Source organism: Lycorma delicatula, chromosome 1, assembly GCF_047948215.1.
Source record: "Lycorma delicatula isolate Av1 chromosome 1, ASM4794821v1, whole genome shotgun sequence".
Taxonomy (NCBI): Eukaryota; Metazoa; Arthropoda; class Insecta; order Hemiptera; family Fulgoridae; genus Lycorma; species Lycorma delicatula.
This window is the reverse complement of record NC_134455.1, coordinates 137,163,560-137,186,467: the sequence shown is the minus strand read 5'-3', so window position 1 is coordinate 137,186,467 and position 22,908 is coordinate 137,163,560. Positions and strand designations below refer to the sequence as shown.

The following is a 22,908-nucleotide window of genomic DNA, read 5'->3' as shown; positions in this document are numbered from 1 at the left end:
TATCAACTGTTTCGTTCCCTTTCGCCACAAGATATCCACGTTAATAAAAATAAATAATACAGATAAGACAAAATAGCTTGTTTAAGATAAATTCGGATAAAGCAATTTAGATAAAACGAACCGCGCAACGTGAAACGTAACTGCAAATTAGTTTATTAATTATGTAAAAAAAACAATAAAATGGATAATGAAAAATAAATGAAATTACGCATTAGTTTCCTTTTTCAAGGATGAAGTCTAGAGATAAAAAGACCTATGACATTAAATGTGATATCATTTATAACAGTAGTCTATATTTAATCATTATTTATTTATTTCAGTATATAATATATTCATTTACAATAGTACCCGTTATTTCAGTTCAGTATTACGACTTCGCAGAACAGTTAATAATTTTATAAAACATTTATTTAAAATGTTAGTTTTTAAGTTTATGTTATTACTTTTACTAACATATTCAAGAATTATTCAAGCAGAACCTTTAGACATATTTGACAGGTAAAAACTTCATTTATTTTACAAATTCATACATTATGACATTATTTTAATAATTTCTGTAGATTTTGCATATACTAGTAAATTTAGTAAACTATTTTGATTTTCAAATTTTACGTAACAGTATCTTTCACAAATAAATCTGCTATTCTGTTATAAAATAGTTTTTTATATTTAATTTCAAAAATCTATTCGTAAATGTAAGAAAAAAATTAAATATATCTATTCATTATACACTACTTTCAAATTTTCACGAAAAAATAGCTAGTTTAAAAAAATAAAAATAAAAGGTTACAAATTTTCCATTTGTTTGAAATGCTTGATATGATTTTTATTTTCAAAGAGCCGTTCAGTACGTACTTCATAAGTTGCAAATAATCAAATGAGAACTGACAATTTAAACTTGTAGGTTAAGTTGATTGTTATTGAATGCACGTGTATACATCATTAAAATTCATGAAAAATCATGTAAAATACTCACTTCAATATTGCACTTTACAAATTTGCACAATGTATATTTTTTAATTACACTTTAAAAACGTTATTTCAATAAATAATAATATAATATTATATTATCAATAATCGCGCATTTCTAGCAGACTCGGCAATGCTTCGCTATTGCTAGATTTGAGTATACATATAGTTTAAATCATTGATTCCCAATTCGGGGGTTCACAATTCGTAAGCGGGGTCCACGAAAATTCATCTAGTTTCGATAGTGAAAAACTAAAATGTTGGCTTGACTTTGCGTATCAATTTAGGCAGATAATGTTTTGAGAAGCTCAGAGACTGTTACTTGTAAAAACTTACATATACCATATTCAGTACAACGAACGTGTCGAGACTTGCAAAGCGCCGCCGCTGCCGCCGTCCGCAACGCTTGTTCAGACGTGCAAAGGGACGAAATACGACTTGTGGTGTGTGTGCTAGCAATCTTACATGAACTTGTTTGATTCTTCAATATAAATACGATTGCCAAGGATAAACGTTACTCATTTGTTTCCGGAATTTCGAAAAAAAAAGTAATGTGAATAGATGTTAGCGTTTGCCAGTGTCGGAAAAAGTAGTAAGTACTTACCTGCTTTTTTGTTATACTTACTTTTATTTTATTTATTGTTTATTTATTTGACAATTTATTGTACACGTCAGTAAACAAAAAATGCACAAATTACAAAAAATACGTAGGTACAAAAGGCGACGCTTATTCCTAAAAGAAATCTCTTCCAACCCACCTGCGATAAAGATATATTTATGTAATAAGTAATAATATATATTATTATATATTAATAATGTATATAAGTATATTTGTAATGTTTGCGTGTAGTAGGTACGTATTAAAAATTAAATACTGAACAGAGCCATTATTAGAGACTTCCCTAAAAGAACAGAAAGCCGAGAAAGGTTGAACTTTTTGTTCCTACTTTATTAGTAATATTTTTTTTACCCGACTGTGTGGTGGTTCACTAATAATTATATACATTTTTACAACGTGTAACAGAATAAGGGTTACAACCGGGAAATGTTATGTTCAGGATCAGTTTTTAAGTCGATTCTAATAGTTTGTTTTTATATATCTGAAAAAAATTTGGACCAAAAATTAATACAAAATCAGTAAAAACTGGTCAAATCGCAATATTGAAACGTCGCGGTCAAAGCCGCGGGGGCTACGCTACCTACGCGACATCACAATATTGTAATGTGACCACTTTTTACTGTCTCCGTTTAATGATTTATTAATTTTTGGTCTAAATTTTTTTTCAGATATATAAAAAAACTATTGGAATCGACTTAAAAACTGATCCTGAACATACCCATTTCTCGGTTGTAACCCTTATTCTGTAACACGTTGTATATTTTCATAAATTGTACCTGTCTTTACATACTCGTAACGTGAATCAAAGTAATAAATAAATGATTAAAATCGAAGAGTTGTGATATCAAAATACTGGTTATTTAAAAGTATTTTCTATAGAATTTACAGAAATATATCAAAATATAATTAATGAAAAAATGTTTTACATCAGATTAAAATCGGTTCAGCCATTTTCATAAAACTTTATTATGGATCTTACCGATTTATTGCTTTTAATAATTAGAATCAGTTTGCCGCTGGTACTTTATTTCATTGCAATAATTAATTAATCCTATTCTGTTAAAATAGTCATATCCTGTTAAGTAAGACCGCCTTGAGATTACTAAAACAAAGTGTTTTTTTTATTTACCGGTAGGTAACTGATACGAAACGTGGCTGAATCTAAGAAGAAATGTCGACTGTACAGCGTTGATTATTTAAAATTTGGATTTCTTCCATCAAAGGCAGACAAGCGATTGCCTATATGCCTTTTGTGCAGCAAAATTTTGAGCAATGACTCTATGAAACCATCGAAGATCGAAGATCATCTAAGAAGGTGTAATCCTGATAAAATAGGTAAAGATTTGAAATATTTTCAAACATTGAAGGAAAAATATGAAAAGAGACCTACCGTGCACAGTATGTTCGCTTCAACGTCTGTAAGTAACGATGATGGCTTGCGGGCATCGTACAATATTTCATTACTTATAACGAAATCTGGAAAACCGCACACCATTGGAGAACAGTTAATTTTACCCACTGATGAAGAGGTTTTAAAAACTGTTCTGCACAAATCTTCATTTGACATATTCAAAAGAATTCCTTTGAGTAACAACACTGTTTTTTTTTTGTCTTCAGTCATTTGACTGGTTTGATGCAGCTCTCCAAGATTCCCTATCTAACAACACTGTACAAAGACGTATTGATGAAATGAGCTCTGATTGAAAGTTTCTTGTGTAATTATCTGCAAACAACTCATTTTTCTATTCAACTGGACGAGTCAACTTTACCTGATAATGAAGCATTATTATTGGCATATTTGTTATGGACGAAGAAATTCATGAAGAGCTACTATTCGCGAAAACTTTGGAGACAGACACTAAAGGTGAATCAATATTTAATGTCCTGAGTAATTTTTTTAATGAAAAATCAATTCCATTCACAAACGTCATTTCGGTGGCAACAGATGGAGCTCCTGCCATGGTCGGGCGATATCGTGGGTTTATAAGCCATCTTAAAAGAATTATACCAGAGGTAACTGCAATTCACTGTGTCATCCACCGACAACACCTAGTAGCAAAAAATCTGAGTGATAGATTGCACCAATCGCTTCAACTTGTAATTAATGCTGTTAAAAAGATAAGAAGCAATGCATTGAATACGCGTTTATTTGCCCAATTGTGCGATGAAAATGATGGACTTCCAACGATTGCTCTTACATACTGAAGTACGCTGGTTGTCGATAGGTGCATGTTTAAAAAGATTTTACTCACTTTTTGAATCAGTTTTAGAGTTTCTGGAAGGTAAAGATTCAGATTTAAAAGAAAACCTGATCACTTTGAAAGCTGACATCGCGTATTTGACAGAGATGTTCAAAAAATTTAATGACATTAACTTACAATTACAAGAGGACAGTCTCAATTTAATAAAAACAAAGGCTGTAATTTCAGCTTTTCTTGGACAATTGAAATTTATGAAGAAAAATATTAGTCGGCGCGTATTTTCCCAGTTTTCAAACTTGTCACAGGTAGAATGCCTTGATGAGGATATTCAGACATACGTTCAACATTTAATTGCCCTGCATGATGACTTCAAAATCAGATTTGAAGATATTCTGACGATGGAAATACCACCATGGATCATAAATCCATTTGATGAAACGGAAGTGGAGAATGTGATATTACAAGAGGAGCTACTCGAGCTTAGCACTAATGAGGAGCTGAAGGTAAAATTTAAAAGAGGGTATCAAACATTTTGTTGCAGGCAGAAATACCAGAAAAATATCCTGGACTGTGGGGAATTGCGTGAAAGCTTTTGATAGCGTTTCCCTCGTCATATCTTGTCGAAAAAAGTTTTAGTGTCGTTACAAACCTTTTATCAAAAAAAGGAGCAGATTCAATATCACAGAACGGGGAGATTTGCGCTTATTCCTAACAAAACTGAAGCCAAATATTGATAATTTGGTGTCAATCCATCAAGTACATCCCTCCCATTAAAATTGTAACTATTTTGTGATTGTCATTGTAGAAGTTATATTACGTTATTAATGTTTAATTTTAATTATATTACGACAATTTTATTATATTACATTGCAATATGATAATAATAATAATTAATAGTGTAATGATTACATATTTGAATAAATGCAACACAAAAAAATTTACTATTTTTCTTTTGTTTTTTACCAGTCTGAATGGGAAGTTTTCTAAATAAAATAAGTGAGAATTGATTGCTTTCTTGAGCTGCGAGTAGATTTCAAAAATGTAAAGTTGGGTGGAAGCATTTTTTTTGATTGGCCAACTTTACTTTTTTGACATCCACTCACAGCCCAGTCAATAAAAAATTAACCAATCAATTCTCACTTTTTTTTCGGAAGCTATTAGTTCGTGGAACTCAGCCGTAAGCAAATTTTCATAGTTAGATCTAATCTTCACATTTTCCGTCGACTAGAAATATGGTAGAAATGTAGCTGCAGGGGGTCCACCGGAACCAGCAAAATTTTGAAAGTGGTCTGTGAGAAAAATAAGTTTGGGAACCTCTGGTTTAAATGAACAGAATTGTTCATAAATTAAGTTTCATAAAACCTTAAAAAACTGAACATTAGGAACTTCACAAAATTTAACCTTTCACTTTATAAAAGTCAGAATGAATAAATCCAAATGGCAAAACAACGGCACTACCTATCGGATTTAACTCAAACCACTTTTTAATCACAGTATTCGGTCGAAAATAATTTTTTAACGAAAAGGGCTATGACTGCAAAATCATTACAATTAATACTGAACATTAAGAAACTTACAAAACATTACGGAACTTCATAAAATTTAACCTTTCACTTTATAAAAGTCAGAATGTAAATAAATCCAATTGTGAAAACAGCACTATCATCGGATTTAATTCAAACAACTCTCTAAGTCAGTTAAAAACACAAATTTTAATGTAATAACAACATTAAGCTACGACGCAAGTAACTGATATGCGAAAAAAAACAAAATAAAATTCCTAGAATCTGATCGCAGCACCAACTACCGGGTCTGACTGATACTTCAAAAATTACAAAATAATGTCTAAAACGCGATCGCAGTGCTGCCTACTGGATCCAATTGTGAACCTTAACCTTCCCAATATCAACAAAAACACATAAATAAATTTAAAAAAAACATTTTCTATTTGATCAAATTGTGAATCTAAACCATTCTCGAATCAATCACACACACAAAATTTCATCAAAATCAGTCCAGCCGTTTAGGAGGAGTTCAGTAACATACACACGGGCAGAAGAAATGTATGTATAAAGTTATCATTTGACACAATATTATAATAACCTTAATAAATTTCTAAGTTATTTTCCGAATTCATCTTTTGGTATTACCACTTTACATAGCATTTTTTGATTATTTTTTTCAATTTTAAGCAACAGATACAATATATCATTGAATACTCTATTTGCAAAATCATATTTTTTAATCAATCCAATATAATTAATTAATCAAAGGTACGCGTGATAGATTTTTTTCCTTGTACGAAGTAAAGGAAGTATTGTAATCGCGAAAAATTTCGTTTTTTTTCGATTTCAACGGAAATATCCATTTTGATCATTTCTGAATCCACTTTGACTAGTTTCGGCGTGACGTATATATCTCGCATAACTCAAAAACGATTAGGCATAGTATGTTGTAACATCTAGTTACAACATTCGATTGCAATTGACTTAACAAAAAATTTCCAAAATCCAATTTTTTTTTATTTTGGACTTTTTCTTAGCTGCAGTAATAAGCCCTCATTGTGATTTTTTTTCAATCATGTGGTACTTATTTTCATCGGTTATTCCAGAGTTATAGCCAATAAAATTTTAATTAATAAAAGATTTGGATTTTAGAAGAGGAAGGCACATCGGTTCAAATCCGACTTCATTTCCTTCTTTTTTTAACTTTTATTTAAATATATTGATTTATTAATAATTATTAACCTCTGATAGTAAAAAAACGTTTTACAATAAATAATAACTCACTAATAAAATTAAAAAAAAAATATGAAAAAAATCGTAAGTTATTAGTGAAATAAAATTTTATGTACTTTTAAAATTGTGTACGAGGCAGGTTTTTAGTAGGTACAGTTTTGAAATTATAAAAAAAAAATACAAGTATTCTATTCTTAATAATTCTATTTTTAACGTGAAAACCTGTACTTTACAATTGCCACCAATATTAAGGCACTTGTCGTACCGTGCAGCTTTTGAACACCGTCTTCATAGAAGTCTGCCGCCTGACTTAATAACCACTGCAACACGCTCACAATTTTCGAAAATTTAAGCGTTCGGTCATAATTTCATAGACAAAAATTCTTGAAACTTGAGGAAACTCTTCAGATAGCGAAAAAATCGTAAAGCGTCTGTTCTTTCTCACCTTTTTGTCATCAAATCTTCAGTAATGACAGAATGTCATCCATTCCGTTCCTCATCATGAACATTCTGGCGGCCATCTTTAGAAGCTCTAACCCATTTTCGTAGCATTCCATCGCTCATAATGTTTTCTCCATACACTTCACTGATCTGACGACGAATTTCAGCCGCTTTCACGCTTTTAGCACTAAGAAAACGAATCGCACGCGTATTTCACAGTCGGCAGGATTCTCGATCAGCGGAGTCATTTTACATACTCACAAACAAACGTAAACACAGTCGAATATTTACGTAATGGCGTCTGTGGCTTACCAACAGATACGGATACACAGTACGCATGTGTGGAATGCCGACCGCAGCGTAGTAGCGGCGGAATTTTAAAACTGTACTTACTTTAAAAATATGCCTCGTATTTAATAGGCGTACAAGAAAGTGTGATGTAGTGTCCACATCATTTTTTTTTAACTATAACATCCTCCCGATGAAATGTAACTTGTTTTTTATAAAAAATTTTTTACACGACAAACACAATCGAATCCTTCCAACTGTAATTTTTATGGATTTATCACTGCGATGTTCCACTTACTTCCTTCGTACAAAGAATTAATTACGTAAGAGAAAAGTCGTTTAGCGATCAGATAGGAAAATTTAGCGAAATGTATAAAGGCGACTTATGTCATCGACAATAATTAATGGGAAAATAAAATTATTATATTGAAAGTTTATCAAAATGTTTAGCGGTTACACGACTTGTTTATCGAAAATTAGATAATATTTTAGCTAAGTACATCCTGTTAGAAGTTTTTTTATTTGTATAGTTTGTTATCTGTATTAACAACGTTATGAAATACATTTATTTTTTAAGCTATAAGTCTCTCTAATCTCATTTGGGCACTTTAATTATTTGCTATTTATGCATGTTGAAATAGTCTAAGAAATTTATTGACTTAAAACATTAATTTTTTTGAGATAACAATTTTCGTTTGTGAAAATTTACATAAATGATATTTGTATCATTATTTATAATTTTCTCATCTAATTAGCAGTTATTCTTTTTAAGTTGTTTTATGCTTGCCAGTTGGTTGGTGACCTTTGTTTATGATAAGATTTATATTGAACAATTAAAGAATTTTAATTCATTAAAGACAGTAGAATTCAAAATAAATACTGTTATGTTATTAATTTTAGTTTAGAAAATTTTTTCTTATTTTTTTTTTGTTTTCAGTCATTTGACTAGTTTGATGCAGCTCTCCAAGATTCCCAACCTAGTGCCAATCGTTTCATTTTGGTATACTCCCTACATCCCTAACAATCTGTTTTACATAGTCCAAATGTTGCCTTCCTGCACAATTCTTCCTATCTACCTGCCCCTCCAATATCAAGGCGACTATTTCAGGATGCCTTATGATGTGGCCTATAAATCTGTCTCTTCTTTTGGTTATATTTTTCAAAATGCATCAATCTTCATCGATCTGCCGCAGCATATCTTTGTCACTTTATATCCACCCATTTGATTTTTAACATTCTCCTATAGTACCGCATTTCAAAAGCTTCTAATCTTCTCTTCTCAGGTAATCCGATCGTCCAAGTTTCACTTCCATATAAAGCTACCCTGCAAACAAATACTTTCAAAAATGCTTTCCTGATTTTTGATGTAAGCAAATTATATTTCTGACTGAAAACTCGTTTCGTCTGTGCTATTCGGTATTTTATATCGCTCCTACTTCGTCCATCTTTAATAATTCTACTTCCCATACAACAAAATTCTTCTACTTCCATAGTCTTTTCTCGTCCTACTTTTATATAAAGTGGTCCATCTACTTTATTTCTACTACAATTAAAAAATAAAATCTAATTATAAAAAAGCAATAAAAAATAATATTAATATAAGTAACCTTTTAACTGATAGCTTTAAAAAAAATTAAATGATCAAAAATTAAAATAATAAATAAAAATATGTTAAATAATAAATTAAAATAATTATATTTGTGTTTATTTCAGGGTATCGGATGTCGTTGAAAAGAACATAATAAATCCGATTAAAAATAGGTTTTCCAGTGCAGAAGAAGAAAATAGATATGAAAATTCAACTGGAATACATAATGAGACGAGAGTTGAAGACTATTGTTCTTACACAAAACTTGATGTTAGTAGATTGTCCTCTTACGACATTTTTCAATAAGGATCATTACTTTTTTTATCATAATAGCCTAAAAAAAAATCCCTTTCGGCACCGGATGGCGGAGGTAGATTTCACCGGTGCTAAGTAGGGGATAAAAAAGATTTTCACCTTAAAGTTAAGAAAAACTTCAAATTTACTCAATACGACAATGGTTGGATGTGAAAAAAATTTTCACATGTTTAGCATACGACAAGCCCTTCTTACAATTCCAGCAACATTTTAGTCATCCCTTGCCGTAAGGGTTGGTCATATAAAATGTTGTTCAGACAAAAGTTTTAGATAAAGTTTAGAGAACTAACGGCACTGTAAACCGATTCGATACTATACCTATTAAGGGAGATGTGATTTTTTGTCTTCAAAACCCCATTTTTTCCATCTCCTGGGCCAATGTTTGGTAATATCAAAAAACTTTACTTAGATAAATTTTACGCCCTTATCGAAACAGTAGTAGGAAATTCATACGAATTTGGCATTTTACTTAATAAGAAAGTTATAGCAATATTTTGTTTTTTCGATAAAGCCCCCCATTTCTACCTTCATGGTTTGATTTTAGCCGTTAACGAACTCAGATAAGATTCTGGGCGAGTTATTTTTAAGCAGCAATTTGAAAGTTATTGGCACAAAATTACGGCAGTTATCGTGTCCACAAGAAAGTGAAATACATATATGTATACATAAACTTTTGAGCTGACGGTGGTTTTGGGGTCTGGAGGATGTGAAAAGCGAAAATACGTCGAAATTTCCCGTAAGTCGAATATGGTACCCATTACAATAGGTAGATTTCTTATGAAATCTACCTAAAATGTATCCTACCATAAAAAAGGCCATTTATATGTGTGTCTGTGTGTAAGCCCGTCTCCCTTAGCATGGCACCAGAATGTACCGATCATTAGCGGAAAATCCCGATTCGTTAGTACATATCTCGTGGTAGTCAGGTGTATACTTGTTTCAGTAATAAAAGAAAGGGATTATTAGTTAATATTTAGCAGTAAGAAAGGATTCTTATTTGGGGGGAGACAGGCGTTGGCGCGCATCCGGACGGCGCACACCTGTCAGCTCTGCGCCAATAGCTGGACTGGCGGCAACTAACGCAACCTCTTTATCAGTCTTTTTTTTTTCCTTTTTAACCTCTCGTAATTACCGTTCAGATAATACTTCAGATGATGAATGAGGATGATATGTATGAGAGAAAATGAAGTGTCGTCTTGCACAGTTTCAGACCATCCTGAGATGTATGGTTAATTGAAACCCATCCACCAAAGATCACAGGTGTCCACGATCTAGTATTCAAATCCGTGTAAAAATAACTGACTTTACTAGAACTTGAACGCTGGAACTTTCGACTTCGAAATCAGCTGATTTGGGAAGACGCGTTCACCACTAGACCAACCCGGTGGGTTAAATTAATGGAACCTCACTCGAACACAAGTCAACTCCATATTATAAATATGGCTAGCGTTAAACATTATATTTCTATTACAAACTATTACATTTTATATCTACTCACTCCTTGAGCCTACTTTAAATATAAAAACAACAAAAGGTTCTGAAAAATATTCTCTACTTAGTAATATTTCTTTTCTTAAAATATTTCTGTAAAATACTTAATATTCCCAAAAATATGAGGAAAAGAACGCATCGGACGTAAAGGAGGCAGAGCCCCTGGCTTGACTGTAGGGAGAGTGAAGATAAAAATATGACTCATTCTTTCCTAGTAATTCTAGTATTTTTTATTTATAAATCTTTACGGAACAAATAGCAATCGAAAGAAAGAGGAATAATTAATTCGTAGCTAAAAAACGATAAATTTCAACAAGATATAATTATCGAAACGCCGCTATAAAACGGGTATTAATACAATTTTGTAGAATAATGTAAAATCAGTAACAACTTAAATGGTTTTAGGCAACCTACTCGAAAGCATAATGTCAGCTTAAAATCACCTAACAACTGAAACCGACTCAGATCATTCAAGACAACCCAATCTACGTCATTTATATAAAATTGGGTAAGATAAAAACGCTATCTCTAACTCAAGAAAGATATACCTTCCGATTAACGAAATTTAATAAACGGGCAATCCCTCCCCCTGAATTAATTTTCTTACGCTTGAAAATTTAAAAAATAAATGTAAAATTCTTAAAAGTTATCTGATATCCGTCCTCAAACATTGTTCAGTAATAAATTGAGATTCCTGACTATTTAATTTCTGTTTCTTATGTACATCTTTGGAAACTTTTGAATTCAACGAATTAATTTTTTTATCGTTCTTTAAGAAATATGAGAAGTGGAAAGAGAAATGAACATTGGTAAAATAGGCAGAGCATACAGGAAAGTTAAGGAAAATTTTGGGATACATAAATTAAAAACTAATAATGTGTTAAACAAAGATGGTACACCGATTTATAATACGAAAGGCAAAGTCGATAGGTGGGTGGAATATATTGAAAAGTTATACGGAGGGAATTAATTAGAAAGTGGTGTTATAGAGGAAGAAGAGAAAGTCGAAGAGGATGAAACAGAGGAAACAATACTGACATCTGAATTTAAGAGAGCATTAAAAGATTTGAATAGCAGGAAGGCTCCTGGAATAGACGGAATACCTGTAGAATTATTGTGAATTGCAGGTGAGGAAGCGATTAATAGATTATACAAACTGATATGTAATATTTATGAAGAAGGGGAAGTTCCGTCAGACTTCAAAAAGAGTGTTATAGTCATGTACCAAAGAAAGCAGGAGCAGATAAATGTGAAGAATACAGAAAAATTAGCTTAACTAGCCATGCATCAAAAATCTTAATTAGAATTCTCTGCAGAAGAATTGAAAAGAGAGTGGAAGAAGTGTTAGAAGAAGACCAATTTGGTTTCAGAAAAACTATAGGGACAAGGGAAGCAATTTTAGGCCTCAGATTAATAGTAGAATATTAGTATAGAAGAATAGTAGATTAAAGAAAAGCAAACCAACATACTTGGCATTTATATACCTAGAAAAGGTATTCGATAACGTAGACTGGAATAAAATGTTGAGCACTTTAAAAAAATTAGGGTTCAAATACAGAGATAGAAGAACAATTGCTAACATTTACAGGAACCAAACAGCAACAGTAATAATTGAAGAACATAAAAAAGAAGCCGTAATAAGAAAAGGAGTCCGACAAGGATGCTCCCTATATCGTTACTTTTTAATCTTTAAATAGCACTAGCAGTTAATGATGTTAAAGAACAATTTAGATCAGTAACAGTAGAAGGTGAAAAGATAAAGATGCTACGATTTGCTGATGATATAGTAATTATAGCTGAGAGTAAAAAGGATGTAGAAGAAACAATGAACGGCATGGATGAAATCCTACGAAAGAAATCCCGCATAAAAATAAACAAGAAATAAACGAAAGTAATGAAATATAGTAGAAATAATGAAGATGAACCACTGAATGTAAAAATAGGAAGATAAAAGATTATGGAGGTAGAAGAATGTTGTTATTTGAGAAGTGAATTACCAAAGATGGACGAAGCAGGAGCGATATAAAACGCCGAACAGCACAGGCGAAACGAGCTTTCAGTTAGAAATATGATTTGTTTATATCAAAAATTAATTTAAATGTCAGGAAAAGATTTTTGAAACTATATGTTTGGAGCGTCGCTTTATATGGAAGTGAAAATTGGACGATATGAGTACCTGAGAAGAAAAGATTACAAGCTTTTGAAATGTGGTACTACAGGAGAATGTTAAAAATCAGGTGGGTGGATAAAGTGACAAATGAAGAGGTGTTGCGGCAAATCGATGAAGAAAGAAGCATTTGGAAAAATATAGTTAAAAGAAGAGACAGACTTATAGGCCACATATTAAGGCATCCTGGAATAGTCGCTTTTATATTAGAGGGTCAGGGAGAAGAAAAAAAATTGCGCAGGCAGGCAACGTTTGGAATACTTAAAACAAATTATTAGGGATGTAGGATGTAGGAGGTATACCGAAATGAAACGACTAGCACTAGATAAGGAATCTTGCAGAGCTGCATCAAACCAGTCAAATGACTGAAGACAAATAAAAAAAAAAAAAGAATAAATATTAGACTACTATTTCCACGGACGTTTATATTTATAATCGATCAAGCAGTCCTTTATTCTAGTTTCGATTTTCAATTTTATTTTATTCTCTCCTGCATATTCTAACCTTCAGTTATTTTAACAAATAGGTTTACATAATGAATGCTCTTTCGACAGGTTTTGTTTTAAGTTTAGCGATTCCCAAGCGGATTTCATTTGTAGTCCACTAGCGATCTTCCATACGACGTTCGATTTTGTTGATTGGCGAGGGATCCTTTTAAAGAATAAGACGGTTTGTTCTTAATCGATCTTTGAGTCGACGGAAGAATTGCAATTCATTACGATACGTATTTTAACCGATAAATGGAAAATCTTTGACCGGTAATGCCCTTGCGTCCGTCTCTGTAAAACATGTCGTTTCTGTAATGGATCGTTTTATGTTTTAACTAGCTGTAGGGCGTGCCTACGGCACGTCTCCGCGGCTAGACCCCACGGGCGGGTTGCCATGGCGGGCGGCGTCTTGGAACGGGATTATTAGGTGTCCAAAATTGATTACCTCTTGTGTAAAAATATTTTTTTTTAATGATGAAAATTGATATAACGAAAGTTAAATTAGAAATTTTACTCTAGAAATTGATATTAACAAATCGGGATTTTCCGCTAGTGATCGGTACATTCCAGTTCTTACTTTTTGGTTATAGTTCATTATTTTATGAAGAAAAACAATCACATAAATAAATAAAAAATATGTAAAAAAATTTTTAAAACACCATTGTTAAGTTAAAGAGTTAAATTGAAGAGTTTAAATTAAAGATTCTTAAACTAAAGAATGGGATGCGATCGCACCCCACTCTTTAGGCCATTCATCACGCATACGAAAAAACTGGCAAAAACATCAAATTTTTAAATTTGAAGTTATGACTTTAACATAATCTTACATATCACCATCAAAGCTTCAAATCCATTCTGAGGTCAGCGGTTGCCCAGATATTACGGTGGTGCCTCATCGCACCCCCTCCCCGAAGTTGCCCCGGGGATACTAGAAAATATTATCATCCGACGGATACCACTGGGAGCAGATGGGATATAGTCAACGGGGGTCGAAAAATGTTTTTCGAGATATTTTACGATAAAAAAGGTCGAGATATATTTCGCGTATATATATATATATATTTAATCCTATTTCGCGGTTTTACTTGTTACTATAATTTCTGAAAATGTACGATGGTCTGAAATAGTAATGTTTTGTAATCGATATAGTTTCACTTTCAAATTAATTTCCTAGAAGAAAAGATCGAAATCTTGGTCTCATTTAAAGTAAAAAGAAATTTCCCCAAAAAAGTTGTTTGGAATTTTATTTTTACATTATTAAAATTCTACCCTACTAAACGTCATTTGTGTGTGGTCTGTGTGTGTCCGTCCCCGTTAGCTTAGCAGCGGAATGTCCCGATCACTAGCGGAAAATCCCGATTCGTTAATACATGTCTCATGGTGGTCAGATGTATAAACTTGTTATATTATTATATATCGATATGCGGTAAACTAAAATCGACTCGCTGACAGAGTCGATTTTAGTTTATGGGACCGAAATAAAAACGAGACATTGACCACGTACTAAATTTAATTTTAACATAAAAGAGACACTAAATGGTACATGATATTCATTTCGACTAATATTTTACAATTTTGTTCAACATTGATCTGTGATATGAGATGAGAAGTAAGAGACATAAGGGATAAGTACAGGAACAGATACAGGTACTCGCGCCGTCGGCGTCGTTCACCGAGCGCGCCCTGTTACAGAAGCTTCTGTAATAGTCTCGCTCGCTCGGCACCGGACATTGGGGTACCTGTGCGGGAACCAAAACCTTATCTTTCTAACGATATGCGTAATTTATATTTCCGGCTAGCTTTTGCGCGGGCTGAGGCTGATACATAAAATTTTTATATTTATTTACACGTAAATATGGTCCAAAATACACTTACTATTATTTAAATCGATCTATCTCGAGAAACTGTAAACACAACCACACGAATCACCGTGCTATCACGTCTAAGTCGTGAACTAAGCTGATTGGAAATAATCGAGAGCGCCCGTTTCGGCCGATCTGCGTTGTGCCCCCTCCCTGACAACCCGTTTGCCAATGACGAAAATTCAAAGTCGTATTTGCTAGCTGACCAAGTAATTTATAAAATGACACCGCATTTACTTCTCCGAGATTAAATAATTACGTAGTTATTAAGATATATAGACCTTTTCGTTACGCTACAAATTTCTGTTCTGGTACCCGTTTGTTTCGGTGTGATTTTAAGGACGTTTCACGTCAAAAATGAAATATTGATTTTTTTTTTTTTTTAATTTTATTTAAAACTGTAACAGAATTTTCCGTATGTTTCAGAATAAAATTCAAAAACTACCGGACCCTGAAGAGTGTAAAAAAATTAATGAGATCTTTAATCGAGACGAAAATTATAATATGATAAGCTACGATGGAAATCTGTTTAATTTGTTGAAGAAAGGAATGGATTCGTTGGTTTTTCCCGATAAAAAAGAAAAGATGAATACCATATTTTTTGTCGGAAATACTGGATCCGGTAAATCGACTTTGGTACAGATACTGGGATCCGATAACACAAAAATATATTCGCAACCGATACAGGAAGGTTCAAATGAATTTCTTATTATCGACAATAACAAAATCGGGAGAGATACGATAACATCTCAAACTTTGTATCCTGAATTATTGGTCGATAAAGAAACAAATTTTGTACTTTGCGATAATCCTGGATTTCGTGACACAAGAAGCGCTATTCATGAAATAATTGCCATGTATTCGATGAGAAAAGTATTACAAAATACTAAAAAAATTAAAATCGTAATAGTTTCGACTCACGCATCCTTACAAAAAGGAATGTATCGCGATGATTTCACAAATTTATTAAAACATCTCGGCGATTTATGTTTAGATATAGATAAATATAAAAAAAGTATTTATTTAATAGGTAATAAAGTTGAAAATACGGCTACTGCTACAAAAAATGGAGTTAAAATCGTTTCGGATGAAAACATAATACATAGTATGGCGTATTTTTTAAACGAAGTAAAAACAAGTTTTAGCGATGAAAATAATGCATTTAATATATCGGATAAAGTAACATTTTTCAAAAAGTCTATAAAAATTATAAATGCGCTACTTGAGGACAGAAACGGTAAAATATACCGTCGTATGAAAATTTTACGTCGACCGATGGAAGAAGGGTCGCTGTCAGAGATAGAAATACTTCAAACAGAAAGACAGAGTATAAGAAACATGTTGCTTAACGAAGAAAATCTAATAGACGTGAACGAAAACGATTTCGGATTTGCTTTAACGGAAAGCGCATTTTTATATTTAGAGGAACTATTTCAGAAAATGAACGCTTACGTAACAATATTATCGAAAACAATAAGCGCTTATATCGAAAATTATTACGACAACTTAATCGATTCAAATACCGATCTCGATTACATAACGACTACTTTATTCGGCATAAAAAGAAATTTAAAACGATTATCAAACGATATAGGAATTAGTAAAAATCCCGGTGAATATGTACAAGTAATTAAAAATTTTTCTAAGGAACATAATCTGGAACTGAATTGTTTGACTTCGCTGCAGAATATTACGGCATTAAATAATTATTTGGTACAGTTGGAGGAATTACGGAACTCTAGCAGTTATACTCCATTAACGTGGAACATGTCTATTAAGGGGTTATCTGATTTCATCGAATATAAAATCGAACGTTATACCTTTCTGAAAGATTCATTAGAGATTCTATCCGAATTAAAATATCAAAAAAACAGAAAAAATATTTTAACAGCGTTTCAAAAGAACAATAAATTACCTACGATTAATGAAGATAACTTTAAAATTTTTCTAACAAAATTGTCGTTGGAGACACGATACGATGAAATGAAAATCGATTTTAACAGTCTGGAAAAATTAAATATTATCGCAAATATAACGTTAAAACACAGACATAGTTCCATATGCGACGAAGAAACGTTGGTATTAAAGGGGTATTTTATAATTTTAAGCGAATTGGATGGATTACATGCGTTATGTAAAGACGCCAAAAAAATCGTTATTCTGGCTGTTCATACGGTTTTTATCGATAGCGATTTGAAAAACGAATGGCTTAGTGGGAAAGACGTAACGATAATAGCCCCTGTTTGGGAGGTCGTAGGTTCTAGAAAAATAAGTGTCGACGGTATAAAAGGGGGTAATGCTTTACCGAAAGCAAACTTAGGTGAAATAGGAAGAAATGGGAAGAGCGGAGGTCCCGGTGGAAACTTTTTCGGTATAGGAATGAATTTCAAAAACGGCGGAAATCTAATAATAAGTGCGAGCGGCGGTGAAGGTCAAAACGGACAAGAAGGAGGGGACGGTGCACGGGGAGAAAAAGGGTCAGATGGGGACGAAAGTGCAGCCGAGTTTGAAGATAGTAACTCAAAAATATATATCATTGTTAACTATAAAACAGAGTCCTACATCGATAAAGGAAAAAGAGGAGGATTCGGTGGCGACAGCGGTGCCGGTGGAAAAGGAGGATTCGGAGGAAAAAAAGGTTCGGTGAAATTATTTAACATCGGTAACGAACCCGATGAAGTAGCTATTGTTACTAAAGAAGGGAAACGAGGAGCAGATGGAAAAGACGGAATACCGGGTAAGGGCGGAGTTAAAGGCTGCGATAGAAGGGTTAATAAAGAGACGACCTACTTTTTATTTATTCCGGTCAGCCGAAACCAGGTGAGTACGGATGTAAATTGTGGCCAACAAGCTCCCGATGGAAGTGTTCGAAGAACAACGACTAATGTTGAGGAATCATTTATCGATACGACCAACAATGACAGTCCTGTATGCATACATATAATGAACTTCGAAAATTATTATTTAAAAGAATACCACAATTTACTAACGGACGGTATCCCTATACGTTTTATAAACAAAATGAAATCGACTAAATATTAACAACGGTAAATAAATTAGTAATATCTCAAAAGTTTTGCATATATATGGCTTAAATCAAAAAATTATGATTTTTAATTTTTAATACTGTCTTGAGGAAAATACATTCTACTGTTTCTTTGGACAATATTAAATTCTTTAATCTGAAAGCATTAAATAAAAATTTTAATGTCTCAATCAATATGAACGCCGTAAGTCAAAAAGTGCCTTTTTCATGTTACATGTTCCATCATATTATTTAATGACATAACTGGTTTACGTCCAACTTCCATGTTTTTCTCCATAGTATGACTGTACAATATATTTGATATATTAGAGTCAAGTCCTTTTTTCAATATTTTTATTTACATAAACATAAATTTCTACAAAATGTTCAATTTAATCTACGTTAAATATTGAAAGAGATTCTATTTTAGTTAACCGAAAAAATATTTTAATAAAGACACAAATTTAAATTTATGTGCTTGAGTAGGTAATATTAGTAGTAGTTATAGTGTGGTAAGAAAAGATAATAATTTTCAGAAAAACAATAATGATAATTCGGTTTCAAATATAAATAATGAAACGTAGCGGCCCGGAAAAGTACAGAAAGACTGAAAAGAGAAAATTAATACAGAAAGGCCTACACCATTAGCAGCAGGAGAGTTGAAGACTAAAAAATAGCAGAAAAAAGGCTTTGAATTGCATTTTTAAATGAAGTATGATTTGCCATTTTTTATGAAAATTGGTACTTGGGTTATAGAGAAGAAAGGTCAGCATTTTTGGCTATTCACTTTGGAACGCTAAGTTACTAGAAAGAAACAGCATTAGTCCTCATAAATACATAAGATTGCTAATGAATTTTTTTTAAATCGATGGCACTAGGTTGCTTTGAAAAAAACGATAACTTATTAGCAAAAATGAAAAATTTATTAGTATTAGAGCTATTTAAAGTCTTTAATATTGTCTAATAGTCGGTTGCAGATGTAGAAAATCCTGCTATTATTGTGGATGGAAAAAAAAAAGATGATAATGGGTAATACATTAGCGCACTGAAAATCATCTGACTGGTAAAAATATAATTTAGAGGTGTTCACATTACAATCAAGTTCTGGGGCTTATATAAATCAAAAATTTTTAAAAATTACAGCAGTAGGACTGTTGCGACCTACTATTTCAAAAGTCTGTGAATTTATCTGCAAAAAAAAGAAATTTTTGATTTTAAATAATATAGTTTCATGATGTTAGATAACAAGCGCAGTTTAAAAGTCCCATCCACAAAATTAATGATCTTTTAGAAAAAACTTGCCAGTATGCTAACGATTATACAAGGTCGGCCTAAGAAAAACCTTGTCAAAAGACTGGCTCTGGATATGAAGAAGCAAATATCGCCTCAGAAAGAATCAGATGTTTTAATTTCTTCAAAGAGCAACTGTCATGTTAATTTCATTCTGCACTGGATTAAAGTGGACCTCTTCAAGCACTACCAGTGGCATCACTGACAGATAAGTACTTTCAAAAGAAAAAAGAAAAATTTCTAACACCATTACTACATAGAAAAAGAAAATGAGTTTAACTTTAGTTTTCATGTGTTATAATGCTTCTTATGGCATATTATAGATATTTTTGTATAATGTTCCTATGACTCTATAGTTTGTAGGAATATTTATAGCAAAATTTTATAAAATTATTCATCTAAATTTTGTAACAGTCGACTTAGAAAGTAAAGCAAAAGATATGCAATTCCTTTTAGGTATTAAAGATGTATTTTCTTTTTTTGTAAACATCATTTTTAAGTAAGAGTAATAGAATTTTTTAACATGTGTGTTTGTTTTCTATGTATTCTTGTAAATAATAAAATAGATATTAATATGTTTTTGAAATAGCTACTTAATACATTTCAAAAAATTTCCAAACATTTTAACTTTATTCTTACATCACTGTACTCCTTAAAAAAATATTATGATAAAATTCTTAACCTAATTGATAATAATTCTTAGAAATTTCACGCTCTCAGCAATAAATCTTTGCAGATTAAATATTATAACAATTTATTATCAATTATTGTTTTCAATTTTGCTAATTAATTGTTTATCATACTGTATGAATGATTTAAAACTGTATAAGTCAAATTATTCCATTCTGAGCTACTTATAAATATCTTTACACAATTATATTTCATTATTTCATACAAACATTGACTCGTAAAAATGTTTTAATACTGTCTTTATTATAATCAAAGATTATATATAATTTAATCTTTAAAACTTACTTAATAGAAAAAATTAAATCTCTTTAACAATTTTCACCTTTTAAGAGTGACAATAATGAAAAAAATAAAGCTGTCAGTACAAACTTTGAGATCATATTTGGATTCAGTGTGAAAAAACACAAAAGATCAAGCCCAAATTTTATATAGAAAAATCTTGTATACCAGTGTTATTGATACCAGAATAGTATTGCAAAAATGTGCTAAGAACAGAAAGAGTTTTTAGTTGTTTCTGAAATTTTGTCCTCCTTTGTTTTTGATTATCTATCACATTAATCCTCTTGGCATTGATTCCACTAAGGTAGAACAATGATTTTTCATTTCTTCATCTCAAAACCAAACCTGTATTACTGAACTAATAAGGCCAGTTTTTATGGGACCAATTCTTCTTTTTGTTATAGGCCAATAATTTTCAATGGGATTCAGGTCGGGGGAGTTCCCGGCCACGTGAGCAATCAAATTTTTTGGTTTTTGAAGAACACTTTTGCTTTCTTTGATGTGTAACATGATACAAGGTCCTATTGGAAAATGAGTTCTGGGTTCTTCTGCATAAGTAGGGCTTTATTTTTCTTTGGCATATGTTAATGTATCGGTCCGATTTCATCATCCTATCCACAGGCATAAGTGCTCCTGACCCTTCATGTGTAAAACATCCCCAAAACATCTTTTTGGCTGGTTGTTTGGGAGCTTGTTGCAGGTGTGCTGGCGTAATAGTCTTCTCATCTGCTGACTTATGAATGTAGACTACTCTCCCCCTTGGACAAAAAAAGTCTCGTCTGAAAAAAATAACTTTTTTCCACATTTCAATAGTCCATTCCTTATGTTCCCTTACCCCTTGAAGTATTTTTATCTTCATAATCTGTGTTAGTAACTGCTTCCTTTTAGGTTTATGAGCAATCCTTTTCGCTGCCAACAATTTTCTACAAATTATCCTGTCAGAAACATTAGTCCCACTGGCTCTAAAGTCCCTATTAAGGTAAACAACTGATAATAGAGGATTAATTTCGCTTTTTCTTATTAGTAATAGATCCTATACAGGGGTGGTTTTCTTTTCACGTCCATATTTTCCTTTTCTCTTTGGAGAGACGAAACCTATTTTCCTAAACCTTTTAACGATTTCATTTACAGTACGTACCTAACCTTCTACAACACTCACTTGCAATCTCTCTCTGAAACATTTGTGTGTGTTGGGACAGAGCAACAATTTTTGTGTGGTTATATCCATTGTATTAAGTAGAAACTCACAAGGTTACAAAAACTAATTGACAATGAATTATAAAGCACAAAAATTACTAATTTTGTTTGTATATGAACATAACCTAAAACACAAACAGTTTGCCACAGAGTGAAAATTACCTACACAGAACAAAAATTCCTTTTGTTAAAATTTGTTTGCTACTGTAAAAGGTGTTACAAAATAATAATAATAATAATAATAATAATTTATTTATCAAATTTTGTTTTACATAATGCAGTATTCTAAAAATACAACACCAACTTAACTACTTATATACTCTATAAAAAAAAAATTTAGTATGAGAAATTAGAATTCCTATAGAATATTCTATGTTGGGGATTGCCATCAAAATTAAAAATAACATAAAGATTATAAATTAAAATAATTAATTTACGATTTCAGCATTCTTTAAAACATTCAATACTCATATTTTCTCATTTTATAGCAATTTCCTTCCAATAATGTATTCTATTGATCAAACTATAATTTCTCTATATTATCTACCTTATTATAGGATTATCCTCCTGGTTATAGGAGAATAATCTGAACTAAACTGAGTTTTTGCTACATTTATTGATTTCTTTGGGGAGTAAGATATACTTATTCACTACTGAAAAGTGTAGAGACATTATATAATTCAACTCTTCTTTTAGGCAGTATAAAAATGTCTTCTCCCACTTATGCCTTTTATTCTTTCTATTCCCATAGCTTCTTATTTTTTATACTTTTTATTACATTCAAAAATTCTTCATTATTTGCGAGTCCCATAAACTTCAAGTTTTTTGGGTCTACATCATTATTAATGTATATTACATTATTATTAATATAATTAACTTTACTATCTAAACCCTACGTCCTTTTTTATTTCATTAGCTATTCCCAAAAAAATAGTCATTAGATTTTTTTCTATTATTTAACTTTTATCAATTTTTTTCATTGTCCAGTTTTATGCAATCTATTTTCCCATCATTACCTTTTATTCGCTCGTAGTAGATTATCTTCAGAAAAAAAATGTTATTCTTTCATTAGTCCGCAAAATTATTAGGATATCTGAAAAAGTAAACATTATTATTAAATGTGAAATACGATATCTGATAAATATCCTACAGGACAAGTTTGATATCCTTACTCTTTTGACAAAATTCTGGAACACATTTTATTTGCATAACTGTTGATCGAAACAATCGATAACTCTTTGAATTTCTGCTTTCAGAATT

At 31.7% G+C, this 22,908-nt stretch overlaps 1 protein-coding gene across 1 annotated transcript; it reads left to right on the top strand.

Annotated features, from left to right (window-relative positions):
* The first annotated feature begins 338 nt into the window (after positions 1-338).
* On the top strand, positions 339-20,068 carry LOC142322787 (uncharacterized). The gene is made up of 3 exons (XM_075361867.1): positions 339-498; positions 8,970-9,114; positions 15,594-20,068. The coding sequence occupies exons 1-3, from the start codon at positions 416-418 to the stop codon at positions 18,207-18,209; spliced, it is 2,844 nt and encodes a 947-aa protein (XP_075217982.1). The 5' UTR covers positions 339-415; the 3' UTR covers positions 18,210-20,068.
* Positions 20,069-22,908: the final 2,840 nt, after the last annotated feature.

Coding starts and splice junctions, on each gene's coding strand:
- LOC142322787 (XM_075361867.1), top strand. CDS start 416: ATGTTAGTTTTTAAGTTTATGTTATTACTTTTACTAACATATTCAAGA. Junction 499..8,969: donor CCTTTAGACATATTTGACAG/GTAAAAACTTCA, acceptor TGTTTATTTCAG/GGTATCGGATGTCGTTGAAA. Junction 9,115..15,593: donor GTTCTTACACAAAACTTGAT/GTTAGTAGATTG, acceptor CGTATGTTTCAG/AATAAAATTCAAAAACTACC.